General features: G+C 35.9%; 1 protein-coding gene across 5 annotated transcripts in view; it reads left to right on the top strand.

Annotated features, from left to right (window-relative positions):
• Positions 1–27,613, top strand: part of ANKRD17 (ankyrin repeat domain 17) — a 145,658-nt gene extending 118,045 nt beyond the window's left edge. For all 5 annotated transcript variants that reach the window (XM_054688001.1, XM_054687999.1, XM_054688002.1 and 2 more), the window contains 10 exons: positions 6,334–6,505; positions 7,492–7,939; positions 8,407–8,562; positions 10,502–10,651; positions 12,093–13,726; positions 20,241–20,438; positions 24,238–24,486; positions 24,951–25,129; positions 25,518–25,682; positions 27,012–27,613. In XM_054688001.1, the coding sequence (XP_054543976.1) occupies positions 6,334–6,505; positions 7,492–7,939; positions 8,407–8,562; positions 10,502–10,651; positions 12,093–13,726; positions 20,241–20,438; positions 24,238–24,486; positions 24,951–25,129; positions 25,518–25,682; positions 27,012–27,071 (3,411 nt within the window). In that variant the 3' untranslated portion in view covers positions 27,072–27,613. The remainder of the gene's footprint in view (positions 1–6,333; positions 6,506–7,491; positions 7,940–8,406; positions 8,563–10,501; positions 10,652–12,092; positions 13,727–20,240; positions 20,439–24,237; positions 24,487–24,950; positions 25,130–25,517; positions 25,683–27,011) is intronic.
• The last annotated feature ends 294 nt before the right edge of the window (positions 27,614–27,907 follow it).

The raw sequence follows: 27,907 nt of genomic DNA, 5'->3' as shown, positions 1-27,907 counted from the left end.
AATATTTGCTAAATGAATATTAATAATCACACATGTATGGAGATGTTGTCCTTTTCAAAAATCAAAATCATGAATATATTACATGTCTTTCCCTGTCTCAATAACTGATGTATATTGTCAGTTGATAGTGATTTAAAATGCTGCATAGCAAATTTGTTAACCAGTTTTTGTCATTACAAGTAATGTTGCAATAAATATCCTTATACTTATTTCTTTATATTTTGGCACTTTTATTTCTATAAAGTTTCTTCATTGTGTCTGTATATAATTTTAAATTTGATGCTTTCCAGAATAGTTTCTTACTGTTATCAGCAATACATGAATGCCATTTCTTTGAATTCTCACTGGTATTTCTTATCCTTGATGCTTATGGTTTCCAGAACCTCAGTTTTAAAAGGAAGTCAAAAGGAACCTCTTTCAAATGTCGTTGCATATTTTTCCATAATATTAAAACTCAAAGGTGATAAATCTTATTCATAAATTAATTAGATGTAAACTGATTCTTCTGCATGCACTGATATTTTGTAGACAGTTTTGAATGGGGCTGTTCCATAGAATTCTAGAAACTCCAGCCATGTATTTGTTTAAAAGATTATCCAATTGGAGTCTGACAGGGTTTGGCTCACTAATTTTTACTTGTGATTTATATCCAGGAAAATATACTTCTTTTTGCCTTTTGAAACAGTACATTCTGACTCCAACATTTCTGATTTAGGAATATCCTTGGAGTTGGTCTTTTCTGGTCTATGTTGATGTTCTATTTGGATGACTTAACTGGTTGTGTAAAAGTGCTTCTTTGACCTGTCATTCTAATTTGGTTAATAGGTTTTTGTAAAACCTGCTGACACTACTGCCCATTGTATGTGTCAGATTTCCTTAACTTATTCAGGAAACATTTATGTATTGAGCATTTACTATGCGGAAGAGTCCCTGTTCTCTAAAGCAGTGCATCTGGTTGAGCTATGGAATCCTCTGCAGTTAATTGCTTATGATCCTAGGATATTAACAAGTAGGTTATGTTTTTGACTGTTAGAATCCTTAGTGGATACTGTTAGTCTGCTTCTTAGAAATACTTGTTTAATTCCTCCATTTTATCACTTATTATTTTCAACTTTCATAACTTTAAGGAGCTATGCAGGTTGTATTTAAAAATATTTCTAATAAGTATTTTCTTTCTTTCTTTTTAAAGATTTATTTATTTATTTATTTATATAAACACTGGGTACAGTCAGAAGCGCGGGAGGGTGAGAGAACTCACCAGAACCAGAGTGGGGAGCAGAACAGGCAGAAGGACCGAAGTACACTGCTGAGGGGAGCAGCGGGCGGCAGGAGAGGTCTGCGTGCCATGTGGGACCCTCCTCCGGTGGCCGGGGAGCAGCCGGGGATCGAGCCGGCGCCGCAGAGGCTGCGGGCAGCTTCGCAACCCAGCGCTCAACTGCTGCGCCACTGGGGAGGCCCTCTAATAAGTATTTTCAATTGGGATTTTTGTCACCACCTAAAGATTTTAATGTCTTCATCCCACAATTGAAATATTAAATATATCATTCTGATTATCAGCACCTGTATTTTCAGTTTTACTCACTCTAGAATCTATGTGTAACAGTCCTGACAGTTATCTATCTGCCTACCATTAAATTATAGGATCTCTTTATCCTGCCCCGCCCCCCTCAACTGTTACTCTTTCTATGTGTAATCTATGTGTAACAGTCCTGACATTTATCTGCCTACCATTAAATTATAGGATCTCTTTATCCTGCCCTGCCCCCCTCAACTGTTACTCTTTTTCTTTAGTCTTACCTGGACCCTGCCTAGTTTAATTTCTTCTCCCACTTATCTAGACCAGTATTTATTACCTTCTTTATTCTGACTCCCAATACATTCTCTCCTTCATTTAGTGTATCCTGAAATAGTAAGAAAACTGAAATATTGGGGAAAACTGCTAAAAGATATTCCTCACCCACTCTACCTGTTCCCACACATACTTCCTGCCAGTTACTAAATAAAATATTTGTAACCAGTCTCTTCATTTATTAACTAGAGCTTATCAATCAGTCCTCCCTACTCAAGAGCATTGGTGCTGCAATTCTTTTTTTTTTTTTTTTTTAATATTTATTTATTTGTTTGTTTGTTTGTTTATACAAGCACTGGGTACAGTCAGAAGCGCGGGAGGGTGAGAGAATTCACCAGAGCCAGAGCTGGGAGCAGAGCAGGCAGAAGGACCGAAGTACACTGCTGAGGGGAGCAGCGGGCGGCAGGAGAAGTCTGCGAGCCATGTGGGACCCTCCTCTGGTGGCCGGGGAGCAGCCGGGGATCGAACCGGCGCCGCAGAGGCTGTGGGCAGCTTCGTAACCCAGCGCTCAACTGCTGCACCACTGGGGAGGCCCTGCAATTCTTCTTTCTCATATAATTTTCTTCCCTCTCCTGGAGCACTGATTATCATGTATGCTTATTATGCTATTCGTTTGATTCCTCCTACTCTCTCTTCCCAGTTTTCAGCTACAAACCCATTTTTTTGCTCCCCTTGACATCAGAAGTCCTTACCTGTTTTGACTCTCTCTACTTCTTATTTTCACTTGAGTCTACTCCTAGGCTCTCACTCCCACAGCTCCCACCAACACAGCTTTTATGGTCTCCAAATGGCTTTCATGTACCTGATTACTTCTCTGTCCTTACGTAACTAAGTTTAATAATATCTGACATAATATGTTTCTAGAGTTGATTATTCTACACACATGGTTTTTCTCCTGCCTCTCAGTCTTCTGTATATCTTTTGCTAGTGCCTCCTCTTCTCTGCTTAGTTGGATAGCCCCTTTACTCATCACATGATCTTCTTTATTTACTGGTGAACTCATCCTGCTTCTTAACTCTAAATACATACCAGCTGATCCCAAGAGTATCTCTTTAACCCAAACCTCAGGCCTCCCTGGTGGCACAGGGGTTAAAGACAGTGCTATTAAGCTATCACCAGTCACTTTAGCACGAGTTCAATCTCAGGCCAGCCAGGGAGCTAACCCACATGATGCAGCAGACCTCTTCCGTCTCACCCACTGCTCCCCTCAGCAATGTATTTCAGTAGATCTGCCTGTTCTGCTCCCCCACTCTCTTTGGTGAATCCTCTCAAACACACCCCTATACCTCTGGTCTATACCCCAGCTGTTGTATGCATAAATAAATAAATCTTTAAAAAAAAAACCATAAATGGGGCCTCCCGGTGGTGCAGCAGTTGAGTGCTGGGTTGCAAAGCTGCCCGCAGCCTCTAGCACCGATCCCCGGCTGCTCCCCGGCCACCGGAGGAGGGTCCCACATGGCGCGCAGACCTCTCCTGCCGCCCGCTCTCCCCTCAGCAGTGTACTTCGGTCCTTCTGCCTGCTCTGCTCCCCGCTCTGGCTCTGGTGAATTCTCTCACCTTCCCGCGCTTCTGACTGTACCCAGTGCTTGTATAAATAAATTAAAAAAAAAACAAAAAAACAAATAAATAAATCTTTAAAAAAAAAAAACCATAAATGGTAGTAACATTTACAAGATGATCCAAACTATCATAGAACTGGGCCTCCCTGTTGGCGCAGCAGTTGAGCACTGGGTTGCGAAGCTGCCCGCAGCCTCTGCAGTGCTGGTTCTATCCCCGGCTGCTCCCCGGCCACCGGAGGAGGGTCCCACATGGCGCGCAGACCTCTCCTGCCGTCCGCTGCTCCCCTCAGCAGTGTACTTCGGTCATTCTGCCTGCTCTGCTCCCTGCTCTGGTTCTGGTGAATTCTCTCACCCTCCCGCACTTCTGACTGTACCCAGTGCTTGTATAAATAAATAAATAAATAAATGAATAAATAAATAAAATCTTTTTAAAAAAAAAAGATCATAGAACTTCAGAATTTAAACCTAATCAGCCTTTAGGACTAAACTCTGTCTACTCTTACTGTGGCCAAATGGCTAGCCCCTACAGACTGAACTCTGGATGGCCTAAGGTAATAGCATACCTAAGACCCAGCCACTGTTACTCACTAAATGCTACCTAGCACGAGAGCGCGCGCGCGCACACACACACACATACACACCCTCACAAGCCTGCTTTCTGATTTAAACATTTGTCTTTTTCTTTTTTTTTTAAGTTTTGCCTCCCCCCACCCCCAAGTGAGTCACAATTAACTTACCTTTTGGGCACATTTAAAACTCCAATAAAATGAAAATCCCATCTGGCTGCTCCATAAGTCTTGAACTTAACATGTTATTTTAATGCCCCAGAAGCTACTTCTGTACCTTCTGAAGGTTTTTCTGTCCATGCAGATATGATAGAGATAAAATAACAGTTTTGTCATTCCCTTTTCTTTTTTTAAGATTTATTTATTTATTTATACAAGCACTGGGTACAGTCAGAAGCGTGGGAGGGTGAGAGAGTTCACCAGAGTCAGGGCAGGGAACAGAACAGGCAGACTGACTAAATACACTGCTGAGGGGAGCAGCGGGCGAGACAGGAGCAGTCTGTCACGCCATGTGGGACCCTCACCAAGGGTCAGGGAACAAACCGGTGCTGCAGAGGCTGCAGGCAGCTTTGCAGCCCAGCGCTCAACCGCTGCACCACCAGGGGAGGCCCAGTTTTGTCATTCCTAAATCTAAATTAGAGAAACAACCACAGTTTCTTTAAAAATGTTTTTCTGGCACACCCTTTATTCCCACATCTTACACTTAACCCATTCAAAATGAGAACTACGAAGGATAGCAGCAGTTCTCCCTCACTGGAAAGCAGGCAGTTGAGATAAAAGGTTTCCTGAGGACAGGCAGCATCATTAAAACAAGATCTGAGGGAACAGAGTCACTCACACTCAGTTCCTTTTTTCAAACTCACCAGTCAGGTATTATTCCTGCTCCTTTGCAGTAAACTGGGGAGTGAAGGTTATGGATTACTTTGTTCTTTCCAGTGCTTCTGAAAGGTCAAATGCTTCTCCTTTACTGGTGTTCATAGTAGTGTTCCATTTGTTGCCATTATACTCAATTTGCAATGGAAATTATTTAACTTACATTTTCATTATAGACAGTCATTTTATAGAATAAATTGTTAGGAAAAAGTTTGTAATTTTCATAGGAGACTTCCAAATAACCTTTTCTAAAGTGTAATATTTATACCCACAACAGTCAAGTAAGTACTGGTCTCAAGTAAACCTTGAGAATGGTATAGAAAATAACTTGGGGAATCAAAATAACAAGTGAAGTTAAAGACTTACTGCTCAGTGAGGATAGGTTTTTGATACTTTCAAGTACCCCTGGAAGATCAGCAAAAATTTCTAGGGGATACTTGAAATCCATCTTCACAGAAGTATCACTGTTCTACAGATTCTCCTTAATTCTACAGATTCTCCTTTTTTTCTGGAAAGGGAAAACAGATTTCCCTTTCCAGAAAAAAAGGTTTATCCTTTACCTACCAGAATATATTACGGTATTTTGCCCTAGGGTGTAAAAAACTTAGTGTGGACAAAACTTTTCAGCAGCACCTAACAGGTATAACTCAAAAGGCAGGCATGCGTAGCAAAGTACAAACTGAGTTCAATCCCTGGCCAGGAAGCTAATTCACATTTGACATAACAGAGCTCTCCTGTTTCGTCTGTTCTGTTCCCCATTCTAACTCTGGTGAATCCTCTTACCCCCCGCATCTATGGCTTATACATCAGTTCTTCTATGCAAAAATAAATAAATATAATCTTTTAAAAAATAAATTATGAGTATTTTTACATTATATATTTATGAAACTTTTAGTGACTGGCTAGTATTCTGTGAATGTATATTATTGATAACTCCCAACCCCAAATTTCATGGATTTGCCTTATTTTCATTTATGACCTTTGTAGTAATTTTTGCAATGGAAATTATTGAATCTTTATGGTTTTTTTTTCACTAATAATAGAATAAATTATTTGGAAGTTTGTAACTTCCATGGGAGACTTTTATATAAACTTTTCTAAAATATAAGCACTTACATCCACAGCAGTCAGTCTAGAAAAGAACTCATTTTCCCAAACTTTTGCTGGTATCATTTTTAATTTTGCCAAGTTAATGAACCAGTGTTATCTTGTTGTTTTAGTTTACATTTCTTTAAGTGATTATGAAACTATGTATCTTTTTATCACTCTCCCATTTTAATAGTTGATTGTCTTTAATCATTAATTTGATCTTTATATTTAAAAATATTACTTTCTCTTTATAGTAATTTCAATATGATCTTGATTAAACTAGATGGCTTTGAATTTTATGGTATCCCTGTATACCCTTATGATAATATCTTATGTTTCAGCTTTTGTCCCAGGTAAAATGCGTTGTTATAATTCTGTTTTATTAACCCTTTAACAGTTAAGGGAAGAAAGCCGGAGGCTAGCTTTGGCTGCCAAAAGAGAAAAGAGAAAGGAAAAGAGAAGAAAGAAAAAGGAGGAACAGAGAAGAAAACTAGAAGAAATCGAAGCCAAAAATAAAGAAAATTTTGAACTCCAAGCTGCTCAAGAAAAAGAAAAGCATAAAGTTGAAGGTATTTTCTCTTAACCATCAAGTTTGTTTCATGTATTCCCAAAATAAGTTACTTAAGGTGAAAATAGATTTCCAACTTAAACTTTTATGTGTTTCACTCCCCCCCCCGCTTTTTATTATGAAGAATGTCAATCCTACAAAGCAAAAGAATGATAAAACAAATACCTGAATATTTGACATAGATTTAAAAAATAAACATTTTGCCATATTTATCTTTTTCTCTCTAAATATGTATAAATATTTTTCGGAGTCATTTGTAAGTAAACTGCACACATCCTGACAGAACACTTAATAAAGTTATTTTAACACACATCCTAAAAATTTCATTTGCCTAATCACAATAAAATTTTATAAATACCTAACAAATTAACAATAATTCTGTAATATTATCTATAATCCTGGTCTTGTTCAGATTTTGCTTCTCATCAAGTAAAGGAATTATTTTTCACTAGGTTCTAACTAAAAGATTCTCTGAGATGCATATATTGTGAAGTTACCGTTGTCACTAAACCACTGAATCATTGCCACTAAGTTATGAATACAGTGTATGTGTGTATTAATTTCCCCCCTTTTATTTTTTTTCCACTGTTTTTGAAATTTGATTATAAGCTCTACACAGAATGCAAAAGCACCCCCCAGTAATTCAGCAGGTATTTCCCAGAAAAAGAACACTTTTATATAACCACATTATCATATCCAAGAAATTTAATAATTATATAATTTATAATATGCCATACATAGTCCTGCCTATTTCTTAAATGGTCCCCAAAATATTCTTTGTAACTTCCTGCTATGCATTGTTTAGAACTTAAAGAGAAGAGAGTGGATCATTTATCTCCATCTCACTTAACAAATAATAGAATGACTATGGCTTTATGTCTAATAGTCTACAAAGTAACTTAGGTTTATTATATTCCAGGTATAAATAAACTAAATATATGCTAAGAACACTTAGAACTTGCTAATTCAGTGTTGTTTCTTTTACAGATGAGCCTGAAGTCTTGACAGAGCCTCCAAGTGCCACAACCACTACTACCATAGGTATATCTGCAACCTGGACAACTTTGGCAGGTTCCCATGGTAAAAGAAATAATACCATAACAACAACCAGTTCAAAGAGGAAAAACAGGAAAAATAAAATTACTCCAGAAAACGTTCAAATTATATTTGATGATCCACTACCAATTTCATACAGTCAACCAGAGAAGGTGAATGGAGAGTCCAAGAGCAGCAGTACCAGCGAGAGTGGGGACAGTGATAATATGAGGATCAGCAGCTGCAGTGATGAAAGTAGTAACAGCAACAGCAGCCGAAAGAGTGACAATCATTCAGCTGCCGTAGTCAATACCACTGTGACCAACAAGAAGCAGCCATCAGTTCTGGTTACATTTCCAAAGGAAGAAAGAAAATCTGTTTCTGGCAAGACTTCAATAAAGTTAGTTAAAATTTTTATTTTTACTGTTTAGACTGCTGATTTTTTTTTTTTTTTTTTTTTTTTTTTTTTTAGTAAAGCAAATTGACAAACTGGAAAAATATGCTTAAAGAAGGCACAATTTCATTTAAAGAGAAAGCTGTTTTGTAGATTTTGTATTAGTGAAAGATTAAATTATTTTTACTGTGTAATTTATTCTTTTTTGTTACTAAACTTACTGCTCTTGAAAATATTATTTATGGTTTCTCAGGGATTATTATTGTGATTCTTCTCTACTATATTTGACCTCTACATAGTATCTTAAAAATTGGCTCTTCATCTTAAGCTAAGTAGTGAAGAAAACCATAAAAAGGGATTTCCTTTGTTCTCCATATTTATTCCAAAAATAAAAGAATAATGGAATAGACTGCATTATCCCTTAATTCTACATCTGTTCTACACTTTATCTACTTTTTCTCTCTCTCTTAAAGATTGTCAGAGACTATCAGTGAAGTGACCAGTAATTCTTTGTCCACTTGCACAAAATCTGGTCCATCTCCCCTTTCCTCTCCAAATGGGAAGTTAACAGTAGCAAGTCCTAAGCGTGGACAAAAGAGGGAAGAAGGATGGAAGGAAGTTGTAAGAAGGTATGTGATTCTTTTTCATTCTTTTTCTGTGCTCTGTTGTACAGTGAAGCATGGTTTACTTTCCAGTCAAATTCCTCCAAAGATTAATAAAGTGGTTGCTCAAGGTTGAATCTTGCCAACAGAGATAACCTATACCATACTTTGGATTTTTTTAAAAGTATATGGTAATAATTTTTAAATTGGGAGATTTTACATGGAAAGGTTAATGATTGTGGTGTCTGCCTGACCCCACCCCATAAATATTGGTATTTGGTAGATAACTAATCTTTCTCCTTTTTTTGTCCTTTCACATTTTAAAAGGACAGGTTTATTAGGAAAAGGAGAAAAAGAGGCACCTGCATAGTCACAGGTGGGCAGGAAAGCTGCCTGATTAGATATAAGCGGGCAGTCTTGGGAAGAAAGCTTAAGGTCTTTAAAGTTGACAGTATCTTGCTCAACTTTCTAATCTTAGACCCAAATATGTAGTATCTACTATATACTTGTAAATATTTGATAAATGAATAAGTGCTGATTTTAAACTACTGTCTTTAAATCATAGGACGCCTTTATCAAGGATTTTAATACTAAAATATTTTACTATATTTTGCTTAGGATTCTTCAAATAGTATGTGTCAAAAATAGATCAGTATCCCAGACACTAGGAGGTGGTGTGAGGAACCACAGTCTCAGAAAGGTTATGATACACTATAAGTCTTTGATAACCTATTTTTTTAAAAACTTCTCAGAAATGTCATCAAAAGATTAAACTTTTGCTTATTTGAAACAAATTTATTACTATTAATTTTCAAATGAACTATACAGTTTATTTTGGAACAGAGCCTCTCCCCACACCTCACCTCTACCTTTTCCTCTGTGTATGTCTCAAACACATAGTTTAGCTAACATTTACATATACATAGTCTATTGAAATCATAATAATATTCTCTACACCAAAGTCAGGTAATTCACTTACTCAGCGTACATTTTGTATTGTGGTATACAAGAAATTTTTAACTAATTTGAAAATAACCATCACTATTAATGCCCTTTAAGGAAAAAGGAATTATCAAGTTACTTAATTTGTATGTGAAAGGGCAAAGTAATACCTTATCTCATGTTTTATCTTTTAAAATATATAGCATTTTTAATATTCTAAATAATTTATTCATTAAAGCATAATTGTCTAATTTTCTTTATTGAGTTACACTGTTTCTTTTGGAAGTATTATTTAATTTATATTTGTCAGAAATTTATGTCTACTTTTTCTGAATCAGAATGTTTAAAATTGTAATGTGATTTTGCAATTGTCAGATGGGTTTTTTTTGCTTTTCTGAAATTAGAATGAACTTTTTCCCCCTTCATACTACTAAACATCCAGTAGTGAGTTTCCATATTTGGGAATAATCATTTTAATGCTTCTAGCAAAATGCAAGGAAACAGTGAATTTTTAATAGAACCTTTCCAGTTTATCATATATCTAGAATAAAATGAAGACTATGAGTGAAACATACAAAGCTGTCACAAGAAGCTGTCCATGATTCCATAGGCTTGATTAAATGCGTCAGCTAATGTGTTTTTATGATACTCCATTAGTGCGCTCATCACATGGTGGTGTAGTTTTCTTCGTTGGTATTTATAAATCAGTATATGTGGGCAGAAATCCATGTGTATCTTATTTGCCATTAGTATATTTATATAATATGTGCTTCACAGATACTAATGAAGGATGAAAGTCTAAAGCCAGCTATGGAAACTAATCCATCCATCTATCCTATTTTCTTTGTAGCCAATAGAGTGACAATGGATAGAAGAGTCTTTTTCAACAAAAATTTATTCTGTTTAGTTTCTAAATATGTTTACAGAAACTGACTTTAGTAGTACTCTCTCTCTCCACTTATCTTTAATCACAACTACTGATACTAATTGTTTATTTTAATTTATCTTTGCAACTTTTATACAGGTCAAAGAAAGTATCTGTTCCATCAACTGTGATATCCAGAGTGATTGGAAGAGGAGGCTGTAATATTAATGCTATCCGGGAGTTCACCGGTGCACACATAGATATTGATAAGCAGAAAGACAAGACAGGAGACCGGATAATAACTATAAGGCAAACTTTGTCTCCTATGTTTTCTTCCTTTGTGTTTTATTGCACTATAACTTAATGACATATAAGCATTGGAATTATGAAACTTTGTATTTAATAGCATACATTTTTTAATGGTAATTTGATTATTGTTTGATAATCTCTACAGTTTTTTTCTGTAATTCATATATTTACAAAATATTTCAAAGGGCTTTGAAGAAATTTTTCTTTCATGTGTATCGGGCATAGGTTTAGATAATCTTTTTTTTTAATTTAAATTTTATTTTTATATTCCCCATACAATTACAACCCCCTTATTATGACCCCCATCCCTCCTTTCCCCGCCCCCCACCCCCCATAGAGTGTCTCTGGTTCATAGTTGTTTGTTGATTTTGATATTTCTTTTCCTTACATAAACTTTATGTGACATTCTTAAAAATTTATTCTGAGACTTTCCATGGGAATGGGCTTCCAACACAATTTAAACAGATTTCCATTTTTCTCTTAAATTAGCATTTGATGTTTGTTATTCTGAGATTGTGTTTTTAGAATATTGGCTCAGTAACAGATTTAAATCTAATGTGGCTATTTGTCTTGTATGTGTCTGTGCCTGATAAACGCAAAAATAAAGATGTTATTCTAAGAAATCCTAAGTTTGCTTCTAAGAAGCAGGTGCTCCCTTTCTGTAATAGGGGGGCTCATAGTTATATAATCTTCCTCAAAAGGAAGGAAACAATTAACATTATTTTCTACTTATACTTCTATCTTGTTTTTCTCTCTTTTGGGATAGCTAAGCAGTCACAACCTGCTTATCCCCGAGAAAAGAAAAGCAGATAACCTTGCTGAGACTTTCTCTCTTAGGGTTTCTACAAGGCTATCTTTACAATCAAATATTTTCCTGAAGATTCAATACGAGGGTTTGACTTTTCAGCCATTGTTGGCATTATCGGTATTCCTCCCACATTTTGAGATCCCTTTCTAGAGGAATATTAATAATCATTCTACCAATAGAGAATCAACTAATAGATACATTATGTATCTATAATGTATCTATATGTATCTATATGTTCTAAAATACCATTTTCTTATTCAGCTGTACTGTTTTCCTTGTTTAATTGTATTGCTTTTAGTATTGATCAACTGTTTAACTCTACAGCAATGGTATGAATTACATAAAAGCCTAACTTATGTATTTTACAGTCTAAAAATTATTTCTTAGTCTTAGACAACAATAGTAAAATGAATTTTTGGAAAAAAAAATCATTTATTCTTCCTTTGAAAATTGCAGTTGTGTCAGGATAGTTGCTTTGTTTGCAGAATACCTCAAGAATGGTCAGGAAAGTGCTACTTTCATTATCTAATTTCTGTATGTATGTGTACAACACATAATTGAATTTGTACTTTTCATATTAAAAGGGAAATTTGGACCTAAATTTTTTTTTTTTTTTTTTTTTTCAATTCATAGGGGTGGTACTGAATCAACAAGACAAGCAACTCAATTGATCAATGCTCTGATCAAGGATCCAGACAAAGAAATTGATGAACTTATTCCAAAGAATCGTTTGAAAAGCTCCTCAACAAATTCCAAAATAGGGTCATCAGCACCTACCACCACTGCTGCTAACAGTTCCTTAATGGGAATTAAAATGACGACTGTAGCTCTGTCATCAACATCTCAAACTGCCACAGCACTCACTGTGCCTGCAATTTCTTCTGCATCTACTCACAAAACCATTAAGAACCCAGTGAATAATGTGAGGCCTGGTTTTCCGGTTTCTCTTCCATTAGCATATCCTCCTCCACAGTTTGCACATGCTTTGCTTGCTGCTCAGACTTTCCAGCAGATCCGTCCACCAAGGTTGCCCATGACCCACTTTGGAGGTACTTTTCCACCAGCTCAATCCACTTGGGGTCCTTTTCCTGTCAGGCCTTTGAGCCCTGCCAGAGCTACTAACTCGCCTAAGCCTCACATGGTGCCTCGCCATAGCAATCAGAATAGCAGTGGTTCTCAGGTGAATTCAGCAGGTTCTTTAACTTCAAGTCCAACAACTACAACCAGTTCATCAGCTTCAACGGTGCCTGGTACATCTACAAATGGCAGTCCAAGTTCACCTTCCGTCAGAAGGCAGCTTTTTGTCACAGTTGTGAAGACATCCAATGCCACCACCACAACAGTCACAACCACAGCAAGCAACAATAGCACTGCACCCACAAATGCCACATATCCTATGCCTACTGCCAAAGAACACTACCCAGTATCATCCCCATCTTCCCCGTCACCACCAGCCCAGCCAGGAGGGGTTTCCAGAAATAGTCCTTTGGATTGTGGAACAGTATCTCCAAATAAAGGGGCATCTTCCTCTGAACAGGAAGCAAGTAGTCCACCAGTAGTAGAAACAGCAAACAGTAGACCTCCAAACAGCAGCAGTTCTTCTGCGAGTTCATCAGTTCATTCTACTCAGCAACAACCTCCGGGATCAGTTTCTCAGGAACCAAGACCACCTCTTCAGCAGTCTCAGGTTCCTCCCCCGGAAGTTAGAATGACTGTTCCTTTAGCAACAACAAGTTCTGCTCCAGTGGCGGTGCCTTCTACTGCCCCAGTGACTTACCCTATGCCTCAGACACAAATGGGATGCTCCCAGCCCGCTCCTAAAATGGAAACCCCTGCTATTAGACCACCCTCTCATGGCACAACTGCCCCTCATAAGAATCCAGCTCCAGTGCAAAACTCATCTGTTGCCGTCCTCAGTGTCAATCACATTAAAAGACCTCACAGTGTTCCCTCTTCTGTTCAGCTACCTTCGACCTTAAGTACACAAAGTGCTTGTCAAAATTCAGTACATCCAGCAAATAAGCCTATTGCTCCCAATTTCAGTGCTCCTTTACCATTTGGGCCCTTTAGCACATTGTTTGAAAACAACCCTACTTCTGCTCATGCCTTCTGGGGAGGATCTGTTGTTTCATCTCAGTCAACACCAGAATCTATGCTATCAGGAAAATCCTCATATTTGCCAAATTCAGATCCTTTACATCAGTCTGATACTTCCAAAGCTCCAGGTTTTAGACCACCATTACAGAGACCTGCTCCAAGTCCCTCAGGTGAGTTTATATTTTATGACATTTTGTACCTGCTCATTTATCCACTGATAGGAAAATTCTTTTTTCATCATTTTCTAGTTTTACTCTGATTGGGCATATGAACAGAAATTGTTGTACTCAGTTTACTCAAATGTTCTTGTGACTATTACATGGGTTTATTATGGTTTTTTCCCCCCCTTTCTTCTTAGAAACTGCAGTGGATTTTGTCATGAATTCTCCTTAAATAAATTTCATCAGGCATATTTTTCTCTCAAAATAAAAAAAAAAATCTTATTTTAATTTAGTAAGGCTGTGCCAACAAAAGTTTGCTTTTGTTTCAAATGAAAAATAAAATTTTTAAAACTTGATTTAATTTCTGATTGCAAATTTTTAAAATAATGAGGAAAATTTGGAGCAGCACAGTTAAACAGGTAGCCATCAGCCATGTATATCATTTGAATTTAAATGAAATTTAAAATTGACTTCTCAGTAAAAATGGCCATATTTCAAGTGCATAATAAGTACATATTGTTGGCTAGTAGATTCTATATTGGACAGTGCAAATATCAAGTACATCCACTATCAGAAATTTCTGTTGGGCAGTGGTGATTTTTATAGAGGATTTAAAAATCTTCTGGTTAGGAGTGATTGCTTCTTTTTTATGACTTTTTGCTTTGAAATAATTTTACATCTACTTATTTCTATAATGTAAATAGAATGTAATGAACATGCTGAGCAAATATTTTTCATGGAGTTTAAAGGAAATGTTTTATGTTGTACTTTTTAAAAACAATTTCTCTCAAATACTAAAACAGTAGAATCTAGATTTTAAAAGATCATCATATGCTAATACATTGGAAATGCTTTTTTATTTTTATAATAATTGGAATTTAGTGAAAATACTGCGCTTTTCAAAAATGTAAATCTAGATAATAGGTTGAGAAAGACTAAAATTAAGATTCAGGGAAAAGGATTGTATTTCTTATTTTTTGAAAGGTACAAAAGCAGGACTACCTCTATTAGGGTGATGAAGGGTTTATGTACAATTCAGTAGAGCCAAAATTAGCATTGAGGTTTGAGAGTCCATGAGACTTGGGTTATTTAGAGTTATAATATTCATTCTTTTATATTACATAAGAAGCATTTTGGGGGGAATATGATACATTTGCTATAGTTGATCCATTATTAATTAAAGTCCATAGTTTACATTAGGGATCCTCCTCTTTGTTGAATGCAGTTTTGTGTTTTTTGTCAAATACACTGTGTTGTGTATTGACCACTAAAGTGACACATGCAGAATAGTTTCATTGCCCTGAAAATACCGTGTCTCATCTCTCATCTCCCTTCTCCCCAATCCCTGGCAACCACAAATCCTTATTACTGTCTTTGTAGTTTTGCTTTTTCAGCCCCAAATCTCTTCCAGATCCTAATTTTCATTTCTCTTCACTTTTTCTAATTGATTTTGTGTGCCAGTTTTCTCTTTGCTTAACTAACTTTTCTAATGTAAATAATTTGAACACTTATATTTTTTTATATATATATTTTATTTTTTTTTAATAATAAATTTTATTGTTATATTCCCCATACAATTGCAGCCCCCCCATTCTGACCCCAATCCCTCCCCTCCTGCCCCCGCCCCCCAAAAAAGTGTCTCTGGTTCATAGTTTTTTGTTGATTTTGATTTTCACTTTCTTATAGTTATTCATTTTCCTGGTCCCTTATTTAAGTTTTCTAGATTCCTGCTATGAGCGAGACCATCCGGTATTTTTCTTTTTCTTTTTGGCTTATTTCGCTGAGCATGATCCCTTCCAGCGCCATCCACGTTGCTGCAAATTGCATGTGTTTATCTTTTTTGAATGCTGAGTAATATTCCATGGTATATATGTACCACATCTTCTTGATCCCAGTCATCTATTTTTGGGCATTTGGGCTGTTTCCAAAGCTTAGCTATTGTAAATAGTGCTGCTATAAACATAGGGGTGCAGGTGTTCTTTGGAATTGATGTTTCTGTGTCCTTTGGGTAAATACCTAGGAGTAGAATTGCTGGATCATATGGAAGCTCTATGTTTAGTAGGTCCAGAAATCTCCACACAGCTCTCCACAGTGGTTGGACCAGTTTGCACTCCCACCAACAGTGCAGAAGAGTTCCTTTTTCTCCACACCCTCGCCAGCATTTGTTGTTGCTAGTTTTTTTAATATGTGCCATTCTCACTGGTGTAAGATGGTATCTCATGGTAGTTTTGATTTGCATTTCCCTGATTACAAGTGATGTTGAACATTTTTTCATCTGCCTGTTGGCCATTTGCATTTCCTCTTCAGAGAAGTTTCTTTCTAGCTCTTCTGCCCATTTTTTGACTGGATTATTTTCTTTGTTGTTGTTGAGTCTCATCAGCTCTTTGCAGATTTTTGTGATCAGTCCTTTATCATTAGTGTTGGGTGCAAAAATGTTCTCCCAGTTGGTGGGGTTTCTCTTTGTTTTTGTTATTGTCTCTTTTGCTGTGCAGAAGCTCTTTAATTTGATGTAGTCCCAGCTGTTTATCTTTGCCTTCACTATCACTGCTTTGGGTGATGTGTCTATAAAGATGTCTTTGATGTGAACACTTATATTTTAAACTCAGATCTGTTTGTGTGGTTTATTTTGAGAAAATCTTAAACTACTTAAAAATTTAAGGAACAGAATAAACAACACTGTATGGTCCTTCACTTACATCTTCCTACTATCTTTGCATCTTTTCATCTTTACATCTTTTCAAATTCTCTTTCTCTCCCCTTTCCTCTTGGTGTTCCCCTGCACCCCCACACTCACTCCCTTTTCTCTTGTCTTTCTCTCCCTTCTTCATCCTTTCTTTGACTTCTATTTCTTTATGTCCTTCCTTTTCCTTGCCATCTTTTATCTATTCATGAGGTCAGTTTCAAACATGATACTTTGCCCCTAAATACTTCAGCATGCATCTTCCAAAATAAGCACATTTGCCTTCACAGCTACACCACTCTTACTAGCCTATGATAATTAACATTATTTTAGCAATGACATTCAGTATACAGTACCATTATCCTAAACACATTCTTTATGCCTGAGTGTGTCTTCTCTTTTCTTACATTATTCCAAAGTCTAATAAAAGCTTATACAGGGCCTCCCCGGTGGCGCAGCAGTTGAGCGCTGGGTTGCGAAGCTGCCCTCAGCCTCTGCAGCGCCAGTTCAATCCCTGGCTGCTCCCTGGCCACCGGAGGAGGATCCCACATGGCGCACAGGAGGGTCCCACACGGTCTCTCCTGCTGCCTGCTCTGCTTCCCGCTCTGGCTCTGGTGAATTCTCTCACCCTCCTGCGCTTCTGACTATACCCAGTGCTTGTATGTATGTATGTATGTATGTATGTATGTATAAATAAATAAATAAAGCTTATACATTGTTTTGGACTCTTAATGTCTCTGATCTACCCCCATCTAAAATATCTTAACACCTTCCTTTGTTCTTGACATGGATTTCTTTGGAGAGTCTGATTGTCATAAAGAATGGCCAACATTTCATTTTCATGTTTTTTCAATCCGTGATTACATTCAAACTTTTTTGGCAGGAATATTATATCAGTGATGTTTTATTTATTTTTTTATTATAAGTTTTATTTTTATATTCCCCATACAATTGCGACCCCCTTATTTTGACCCCAATCTCTCCCCTCCCCGCCCCTCACTAGAGTGTCTCTGGTTCATAGTTGTTTGTTGATTTTGATTTTCACTTTCTTATAGTTATTCTTTTTCCTGGTCCCTTATTTAGGTTTTCTAGATTCCTGCTATGAGTGAGACCATCCGGTATTTTTCTTTTTCTCTCTGGCTTATTTCACTGAGCATGATCCGTTCCAGCGCCATCCATGTTGCTGCAAATTGCATGTGTTTATCTTTTTTGAATGCTGAGTAATATTTCATGGTGTATATGTACCACATCTTGATCCAGTCATCTATTTTTGGGCATTTGGGCTGTTTCCAAAGCTTAGCTATTGTAAACAGTGCTGCTATAAACATCGGGGTGCTAGTGCTCTTTGGAATTGATGTTTCTGTGTCCTTTGGGTAAATACCTAGGAGTGGAATTGCTGGATCATATGGAAGCTCTATGTTTAGTAGGTCAAGAAATCTCCACACAGCTTTCCATAGTGATTGGACCAGTTGGCACTCCCACCAACAGTGCAGGAGAGTTCCTTTTTCTCCACAACCTCGCTAACATTTGTTGTTCCTAGTTTTCTTAATATGTGCCATTCTCACTGGTGTAAGATGGTATCTCATGGTAGTTTTGATTTGCATTTCCCTGATTACAAGTGATGTTGAACATTTTTTCATCTGCCTGTTGGCCATTTGCATTTCCTCTTCAGAGAAGTTTCTTTCTAGCTCTTCTGCCCATTTTTTGACTGGATTATTTTTTTTGTTTTTGTTGAGTCTCATCAGCTCTTTGTAGATTTTTGTGATCAGTTCTTTATCATTAGTGTTGTGTGCAAAAATGTTCTCCCAGTCGGTGGGGTTTCTCTTTGTTTTGGTTATTGTCTTTTTTGCTGTGCAGAAGTTCTTTAATTTGATGTAGTCCCAGCTGTTTATCTTTGCCTTCACTATCACTGCTTTGGGTGATGTGTCTGTAAATATGTCTTTGATGTGCATATCATGGAGTGTTTCTCCTATATTTCCTTCTATGTATTTTATGGTTTCATGTCTTATGTCTAGTTCTTTAATCCATTTTGAGTTGGTTTTTGTATATGGTGTGAGGTAGTAGTCAAGCTTCATTCTTTTGCATGTAGTGACCTAGTTTTCCCAGCACCATTTATTGAACAAACTTTCTTTGCTCCTTTGTCAAAGATTAGTTGACCATAAATCTGTGGGTTTATTTCTGGATTTTCTATTCAATTCCATTGTTCTGTGTGTCTGTTCTTGTTCCAATACCATGCAGTTTTGATGATTATGGCTTTGTGGTATAGTTTGAGTTCTGGGAGTGTGATGCCTCCATTCCCTTCTCTTTTTTTCAGGAGAGCTTTGGCTATTCGGGGTTTTTGGTGATTCCATATGAATTTCATTAATAATTGTTCTATTTCTTTGAAGAATGACATTGAAATTTTCTTTTGGAATAGCATTGAATCTGTATATTGCTTTTGGTAGGATGGCCATTTTAATAATGTTTATTCTTCCAATCCATGAGCAGGGGATGTCTTTCCATTTCTTTGTGTCTTCTTCTATTTCTTTTAACAGTGTTTTGTAGTTTTCTTTGTATAAGTCCTTTACCTCTTTTGTTAGATTTATTCCCAAGTATTTGATTTTTTTTTTGTTTCAATACTAAAAGGAATGGTTTCTTTGATTTCTTCTTCTTCAGATTTATTGTTTGTGTATAGGAAGGCTACTGACTTTTGCATGTTGATTTTGTATCCATATCAGTGATGTTTTAAACCTCACACTCAATGATGGGGTTTTCTCATGTTGGTTAAGGAAAGCATGGCCACTTAGGGTGCTTAGCATCAGAATCTCATCATACGATGATACTGCAGTTAACTTTTTTCCCCATTTTTTATTTTTTTAAAGATGTATTTATTTATGCATATAAGAGCTGGGGTACAGGCCAGAGGTGCACGGGGTAAGAGGATTCACCAGAGACAGAGTGGGGCACAGAATAGGCAGATTGACGGAAATACATTGCTGAAGGGAGCAGCGGGTGAGTCAGGAGAGGTCTGCTTCACCGTATGGGTTGCTCCCTGGCCAGCCCGGGGGATCAAACTTGAATGTGCTGCCAGGGATCGAACTCATGCTACAGTGGCTGTGGACAGCTTCATAGGTTGTGTGTTAACCCCTTGTGCCAGCAGGGAGGCCCCACCCATTTTTTATTTTAAAGACATTTCTTAATAGCAGTCTTAGTACATGAACAAAATTGAGAGCAAAGTATAGATTTCCCACATATTCTCTGCCCACACACAGGCATGGCCTCTGCATATTAATAATCCTCCACCAGAACAGTACCTCTATGACAATTGATGAACTTACATTAACATATCCATATCACCAAAGTCCATAACGTACATTAGGGTTCACCTTGGTGTTGTACATTCCATGGGTTTGAGTGAATTGTCTGTGAACTGTATTCATCCATTAATGTATCAAATAGTATATTTTCATTGTCCTAAAAATCCTTTGTGTTTTTGCTTATTATTCAACACTCTCCCCTTAAGTTTGTTAAAGATACGTTTTTATACAACTCCTTGACCATTAATTCTGTCAAAGTTCAATATTGATATTACTGTAAATGTACATGTATTCTATAATAGCCAATAAAAGGGCAAATTTTAAAATTAAATATGAAATGATTTTCCTTAATAGTAAATTCCTTTTTATAGTTATTTTTATAAAATAAGGGCAGTAATGATGGGTTAATGGACTTGAAATGAATAAGGAGTAATTATTTTGAAAATTTAAATATTTCTGGATATATTTGGAACCTCTTCAAATTTTAAATTTTGTAAAATTTGGGGGGTATAACTATTATAAATTATCATGATCTTCTACATTATAGGTATTGTCAATATGGACTCGCCATATGGTTCTGTAACACCTTCTTCTACACATTTGGGAAACTTTGCCTCAAACATTTCAGGAGGTCAAATGTATGGACCTGGGGCACCCCTTGGAGGAGCACCCGCAGCTGCTAACTTTAACCGACAACATTTTTCCCCACTAAGTTTGTTGACTCCCTGTTCATCAGCATCAAATGGTGAGTATTAACTGTACTTCATAAAAAGAATTTGCATATACTTTCTTAAAAATAAAGGGGTTTATATTTTTTTACTTTGGGATTTTTAACTTATAAACACCATTAAAATTTCAGTATGTATTTTTGGCAATCTATAAAACTGGGAAGGATTTTGGTAGAATTTCCAGGTTTTAAAATTATTGAAATCAAACTCTGCTTATGAAACCTACATAGGACTATTAATTTATTTTTAAGATTTATTTATTTTTATACAAGAACCAGGGTACAGGCCAGATATATGTGAGAGGATTCGATATGCGAGAGGGTGAGAGGATTCACCAGAGAGAGAGCGGGGAGCAGAACAGGCAGACCAAGTGAAATACATTGCTGAGGGGAACAGCGGGTGAGACAGGAGAGGTCTGCCACACCATGTGGATATCTCTGCGGCCGGCGGGGACCGCACTGTAGAGGCTGTGGACAGCTTTACAGTGCTGAGCTCAAACCGCCTGCGCCACCAGGGAGGCCCCAGTACTGTTTATTACTAAGGAGAATCTTTTATTTTATTTTATTTTATTTTATTTTATTTATTCATTCATTTATTTATTTATTTATTTATTGAGAAAAAATTTAATCCTATTGTAACACCCATTGATTTGCATTTACTTTGGGTGGTTTTGTTTTAATTGAGGTATCAGGTTTGCAACACTGATTGAAAGGCACCTCCTCAGATTCGTGTCGCCACCCCACATTCTCTACCAAAGCATCTTCAGCCCTCCACTATAGTCCATTGTCCCCATTCTCTTTTGTTTATCCCTTCTTCCCCTTCCCATCTTTTAGCTTCAGTTCCACAGTCAGATTTCTAGGGTTTATTATTATTTTAGTTTTATGTGACACTTTGTTTTATTTCTGTATATTATACCTATAAATGACACATCACTTAACATTATCCCCTCCAGTTCCATCCACATTGTCATAAATGTCAAGATTCATCTATTTTTTTAATAGCTGAGTAAGTATTCTATTGTGTATATATATATTTTTATAATCTACTCCTCTTACATGGACACTTAAGTAGTTTCCATAGCTTAGTAATTATAAATAGGACTGCAGTAAACATAGGAATGCATATTCCCCTTTAAATTATTTTTTGGCATTCTTTAGATAGTTAACTAGTAGTGGGAATTGCTAAGTCATATGTTATATCTATATTTTTATTAGTTTGAGAAACTGCCATACTGTATCTCTACAGAGCTAGACCAGTCTAAATTCCCACCAACAGTATGCAAATGGTTCCTTCTTCTCCATACCAACACTGGTGCTTCTGGTCTTTATAATATGGGCCATTTAGACAGGTGGGAGATGCTATCACATTGTGGTTTTAATATACTTTTTCTGATGAGAAGTGGTGATAAGCATTTTTTCAGGTGTCTGAGGACCATCTGTGTGTCTTTTTTTGGAGAAGTGTCTAATGTTCATATTTTAATTGAATCAACTTTTCTCATTTTGTGTTTCTTGAGTTCTTTATTTTGGATATCAGCCCTTTGTCAGATGTATTTTTGCAAATATTTTCTCCAGATATGAGTATCTATTTGTTTTAATGTTAATATCTTTTATTGTGCAGAAGCTTTTTAGTTTGATATAGTCCCAGTTGTTATACTCTCTTTTGTTTCTCAAGTTATTGAAGATAAATCCCAAAGACATTACTGAAGCCAGTGTTATGGAATGTTTTGCCTATTTTCTTTGATATATTTTATGGTTTCAGTTCATACATCCATGTCATTAATGTATTGGTAAGTTAATTTTTGTATAAGGTGTGAGATAGTAGTCTAGATTTCTTTTTTTCTGCATGTGGCTGTTCAGTTTGCCCAACACCATTTGTTCAAGAAACTCCTTTCTGCAGTGTATACTCAGATTTGCAAGTTTATTTCTGGGCTGTCAATTATATTCCATTGGCTTGTATCTATTGTTCCAGTATTATATCATTTTGATTACTATTATTTTGTAGTATAATTTGAAGTCTGGGAGTTTGTGATACCACCACTCTTCCTCTTTTTTGTTAGCATCATTTTAGCTATCTGGGGTCTTGTGGTTCCAAATGTATTTCAATATTGTATATTCTATTTCTTTAAAGAATGCCAGTGGAACATCATTAGGTATTGTATTGAATATATATATATTTCTTTGGGAAAGATGGCCATTTTAGCAATGTTAATTCTTTCAATCCAGGAACAGAGATTTTTTTTTTTCTTTTTCTTTTTCTTTTTGTATTCTATTTTAAAAGTGTCTTACAGTTTTAATTTATAGGTTCTGGGCCTCCCCTGGTGGCGCAGCAGTTGAGCGCTGGGCTGTGAAGCTGCCCACAGCCTCTGCAGCGCCGGTTCGATCCCCGGCTGCCAGCGAGGGTCCCACATGGCGCGCAGACCTCTCCTGCCGCCCGCTGCTCCCCTCAGCAGTGTACTTCAGTCTGCCTGCTCTGCTCCCCGCTCTGGCTCTGGTGAATTCTCTCACCCTCCCGCGCTTCTGACTGTACCCAGTGCTTGTATAAATGAATAAATAAATCTTTTTTAAAAAAAAATTTAACATAACTGCTCACTGGAATGTGTAACCTCAGACTTTTTGGTAGAAAATCATGAACAAAGAATGGATTCTCAGAATGTTTGTTTAAGTATTAAAAAATATTGATACTACTATATATTTAATGTGTAATAATTTCAGAAATTTTTGGATACATTTCAAAAAAATGTAACAATAAACCTTGTTTATCCACAGGTTTCATGATAGGGTTTTTTGGGTTTTATGTTTATTTGATTTTTTTATTGAAAAGTATTGTTTCTTTGTAACAATGCAGCCTATAATATAGGTTAGGTTTTCTTGATACATTGCTAGTTATTGATACAGAATATAATCGATGCCATTAAAATTGCTTTCACTGCTACATCAGTGAAAGCAACATTTCTGTTGTGAAAAGTTTCAAAAATTTTTTAAATATACAAAAATAATATGTTTAATAATTCAAGAACCAGCCATGTATTTAAAGACAATTTGTCCATTTTATTTTATTTGCTTTTTTGTTGAAATATTTGAAGATTCAAATGATGTTTTAACTTGCATCATTTAAAAATAAAGACATTTTCTTAACAACCACAGTACCACTATCAAATAGCTAATAAATTAACATTAATTTACTAATATTATCTAATTAATGGTTTCTAGTCAAATATCTGCAGTTGTCCTAAAACATTTTATATAGATTTTTTTCCCCTCTAAAAGCTTATTCTGTTGAATACCCACAAGATAAAATAGCCTTCTCTTAGAATTAAGGTAGATTTCCCAGAGTTATTATATACCTGGAATCACTTTAGTTTTTTCATAATAATATACCAGGGTCTTTGCCAGAAACAAACTGGGAATTTCCAATACAATCAATGATTTTTTTCCCCACTTCCACTTTGTTCCTGTTTGTTTTTTAATTTAAACATTTTCTCATTGCACTGGTATTTTGTTTTATTGAGCATCAAGGGATAATTTAACAATTACTGACTTATGACATATATAATTGACTATGTTGCAGCATTCACATCTTTACATTCTACTATCACATAACTAAAAGGAAAAATTTTGAGCCAAATTAAAAAACTTAAGTCTTTGAAGTTTAGCCAGATATTAATGTGCATAACTTAATATTTAAAAATTATTTTCATATTTTATTTTTCCTCAAAGAATACATATTTAGGGTGTCTTCAGAAGTTGATGCTTGATTTTATAAAATTATATGCTCTACAAATGACCTCTATACAATTTCAAAATCTCTTTTCTCTAGATTCTCCTGCACAGTCAGTATCCTCTGGAGTTCGTGCACCTTCTCCTGCCCCATCCTCAGTACCATTAGGATCAGAAAAGCCCAGCAATGTCTCTCAGGACAGAAAAGTTCCTGTCCCCATTGGGACTGAACGTTCTGCACGTATCAGACAAACTGGAACATCAGCTCCCTCTGTTATTGGGAGTAATTTGTCCACATCAGTAGGGCATAGTGGCATCTGGTCCTTTGAAGGGATTGGTGGTAATCAAGGTATGACACGCTAATCTGTTTACTAGAAATTAAGTTTATTCATTTATATTATAAGCAGTAATTAACTTTATAACCATTCTTTAAATACTTAAATTCATATTTCCTTGTTTTGATAATCCTTTATTAAAGAGTTTAGAAACTTTATTTCCATGAAATCTCCCATTAATCATTGCTTTCTGGAAATAATCTAAGGCAGCAGTCTTCATTTCATCGTGTTAATTAAGGTTCTTTGCTTTAAGCTTACTTTTTTGTTAACACTAGGTGAGTTCATTATTTTATTAGGCTATTTTATCACTACCTACAAACATAGAAATATATAAAAGGTCATTACTTTGAAGGAATTCACAATGAAATTGGAAATTATTAGACAGAAATACACAAGACACTTTATTTTGCAGTCTTGATTTTAACTATCACTGCTTTTTTTTTCCTTTCTTTCTTTTTTGTCTTTTTTTCCCTCTCAGACAAAGTAGATTGGTGTAACCCTGGGATGGGAAATCCTATGATACATAGGCCAATGTCTGATCCAGGAGTGTTTTCACAGCATCAAGCACTTGAGCGAGAAAGTACAGGAATTGTAACTCCTTCTGGTACATTCCATCAGCATGTTCCTGCAGGATACATGGACTTTCCTAAAGTTGGGGTAAGGTGATTTAAATAAGTACTTAACATTATTTCTAAATGTTTTTCTTATTATTAGCCTTACTTTACTTCTGGGTGAATACTCATTTGTGAAATCATGCTGGGTGTTCAGCTGCAGTAAGTCAAAATCTTGCGAAAATATGTTAGTTGTGATTTCATCCCATTTGATTAGAGAAATGTTTGACAAAACATTTTAGCTATAGTAGGCTTAGGTATTATAATCTAATGCTAAAAGAAATCATATAATAGAAAATATTTATGTTTTCTAGATAATGTACACTTTTCCAAAATAAGATAAAGTTTCAAATTTCAAATTTAAGGCTATAGAGTACTGGGAAAAGTAAGCAGTCACTTGAATGTAAGCAATCTTTGTTTTCTCCTTTTCTAAGGGTATGCCTTTTTCTGTGTATGGGAATGCAATGATTCCTCCAGTAACACCTATCCCTGATGGTGCTGGAGGACCCATATTCAATGGCCCTCATGCTGCGGACCCCTCTTGGAACTCCCTGATAAAAATGGTTTCAAGCTCCACAGAAAATAATGGCCCTCAAACGGTAAGGGTGGTCATTCAGTGAACATTTACTTAGTGTTTATGTGGTCATCAAGAAAAACATGAGAATAGTGAGAGATTATGGTAAATATGGGCATTGAGGAAATTTAATATAACTGAAAAACAACAGAGGGATGTAGAAAATTACACCAAACGTTGTTATTTGAAGCTAAAATGTAGTGAAAGGCATAGGATAACAGATGATAAGTTTATGAGATTTTAAGTTTCAAAATGTAATTTCATACATCAAAATTTGTTAGTGGTATAAGGCCCATCACGAGGTTATTTGAAAGTATTATAAATGTCAAAGCAGTATATAATATTATAACTTAAAAATTCAGAGATGGTAGTATATTTTAGCATATTTTTGGTATATGTTTAATATATTTGAGTTTAAATCATTAATCTATATGTACTCAGATAATGATACTAAAAAATGATAATAAATTAGATCCTATTTGAGGGATAAGAGGAGAGATAAGAAAACAAAAGTGAAAGTTTATCATTGCTTCCTTTCATTATTTGCTAGTACAGTAGTCCCTCTTGTGGTTTTGCTTTCTACAGTTAGCTATATTAAGCTATGGTTCAAAAATATATAAAATAAGATATACAATAAGACATTTTGAGAGAGACATTTGAGAGAGACCACTTTCACATAACTTTTAGTATAGTACTTTTTTTTTAAGATTTATTTATTTATTTATGCAAGCAAGTACTATGGTACAGGACAGATGTGCGGGGGTGGGGGGTGAGAGGATTCACCAGAGACAGAGTGGGGAGCAGAACAGACAGATATACTGAAATACACTGCTGAGGTGAGCAGCTGGCAAGTCAGGAGAGGTCTGCTGCACCATGTGGGTAGCTCCCTGGCTGGGGATCGAACTCGTGCTGCAGTGGCTGAGGATAGCTTCATAGATTACGTCTTAACCCCTTGCGCTACCAGGGAGGCCCTAGTATAGTATATTTTTAGAGTACTATTTTATTATTGTTATTACTTTCTTATTGTACCTAGTTTATAAGTTAAACTTTATGATAGGCTTATATGTATAGAGAAATACATAGGATATATAGGGTTTGGTAGTTTCTGTGGTTCCAGGCATCTGCTGGGGGTTTTGGAACATATCTCCTATGTATAAAAAAGAACTACTGTATGTTATAAATTGAATGATATTTAGCTTAGTCCATGGATATTTAAAGCATCTCTAGTTTTAAAAGTTTTGTTTTAATCTAATAAATATATATCTAATATATATATCTTTTAAATGCCATGCTCTACATATAATATTTTAATCTAATATATATATCTAATAAATGCCATGCTCTACATTCATAGGTGTGGACTGGACCCTGGGCACCTCACATGAACAGTGTGCATATGAACCAGCTTGGCTGATGAGGATCAGCTTATTAACCTGCAGATTCCTTTTCATTCAGAGGAAATCACAAGTGGCCGAAAAAAAATTTATGCTCCCAAATCATTCTACTGATGTGCTTGACTGAAGTGTGTAGGCTTTTTGCAGAAGAACTTACTAACTGACCTATTTTCTGTGAACATTTGTGACTGCCCATTCCCCATCATCATCCGTTTTACCTTAGTTAGCTTTTTTCTTACCATTTTTCTTTTTTTTCTTTCCCTCTCCCCCTTTGGACATAACTTTTGGTTGAAGCTATTCTTTGGCTGGTTGGTTTTAGTACTGTAAACTGCTTCTGAGCAAACACGGAAATTAGCAAAATTATGTAAACTTGATCCTGAGGTTTTAGAATGGCAAATAAATGTACAATTGTTTACATAACAAGAGGCTAAGCAGAAAGTAAATTTCAATATGTCAGTATAGAGGCTCTACTTTACGTAGACTTAAATTAATGTGAGATATGTACCTTCATATTCAGAAATCTGGATGTTTCCTTCATACATTAAACTATTAATAAGCATAACTTTTCTGCTTGTGTAATTATATAAAGCAAAAACAATGGTCATTATCAGAGATGTTTCCCCAAGTTGACTTTTAAAATACCAGTCTTTCCCTCTTTTGAGTTTGTTTGCAGCAAGAATATATAGAACAAATTTATCACTTTTCCATGTCTTTTTATTAACTTTTTCACACTCTTAAAACTAATATACTTCTCTCCACTCTTTTTTCTCCTCGCCTTTACCACTAATACCAGTAAAATTCCCTTGCTGATCGTGAAATAAGTCTGTTAAGATTTTTACTATTATTATTATGGCTG

The sequence above is a fragment of the Talpa occidentalis genome, unplaced genomic scaffold (genome assembly GCF_014898055.3).
Source record: "Talpa occidentalis isolate TD23 unplaced genomic scaffold, MPIMG_talOcc4v2.1 talOcc4.6, whole genome shotgun sequence".
NCBI lineage: Eukaryota > Metazoa > Chordata > Mammalia > Eulipotyphla > Talpidae > Talpa > Talpa occidentalis.
Note: the sequence above shows the minus strand (reverse complement) of the source record. Positions and strands in the feature narration are given on the sequence as shown.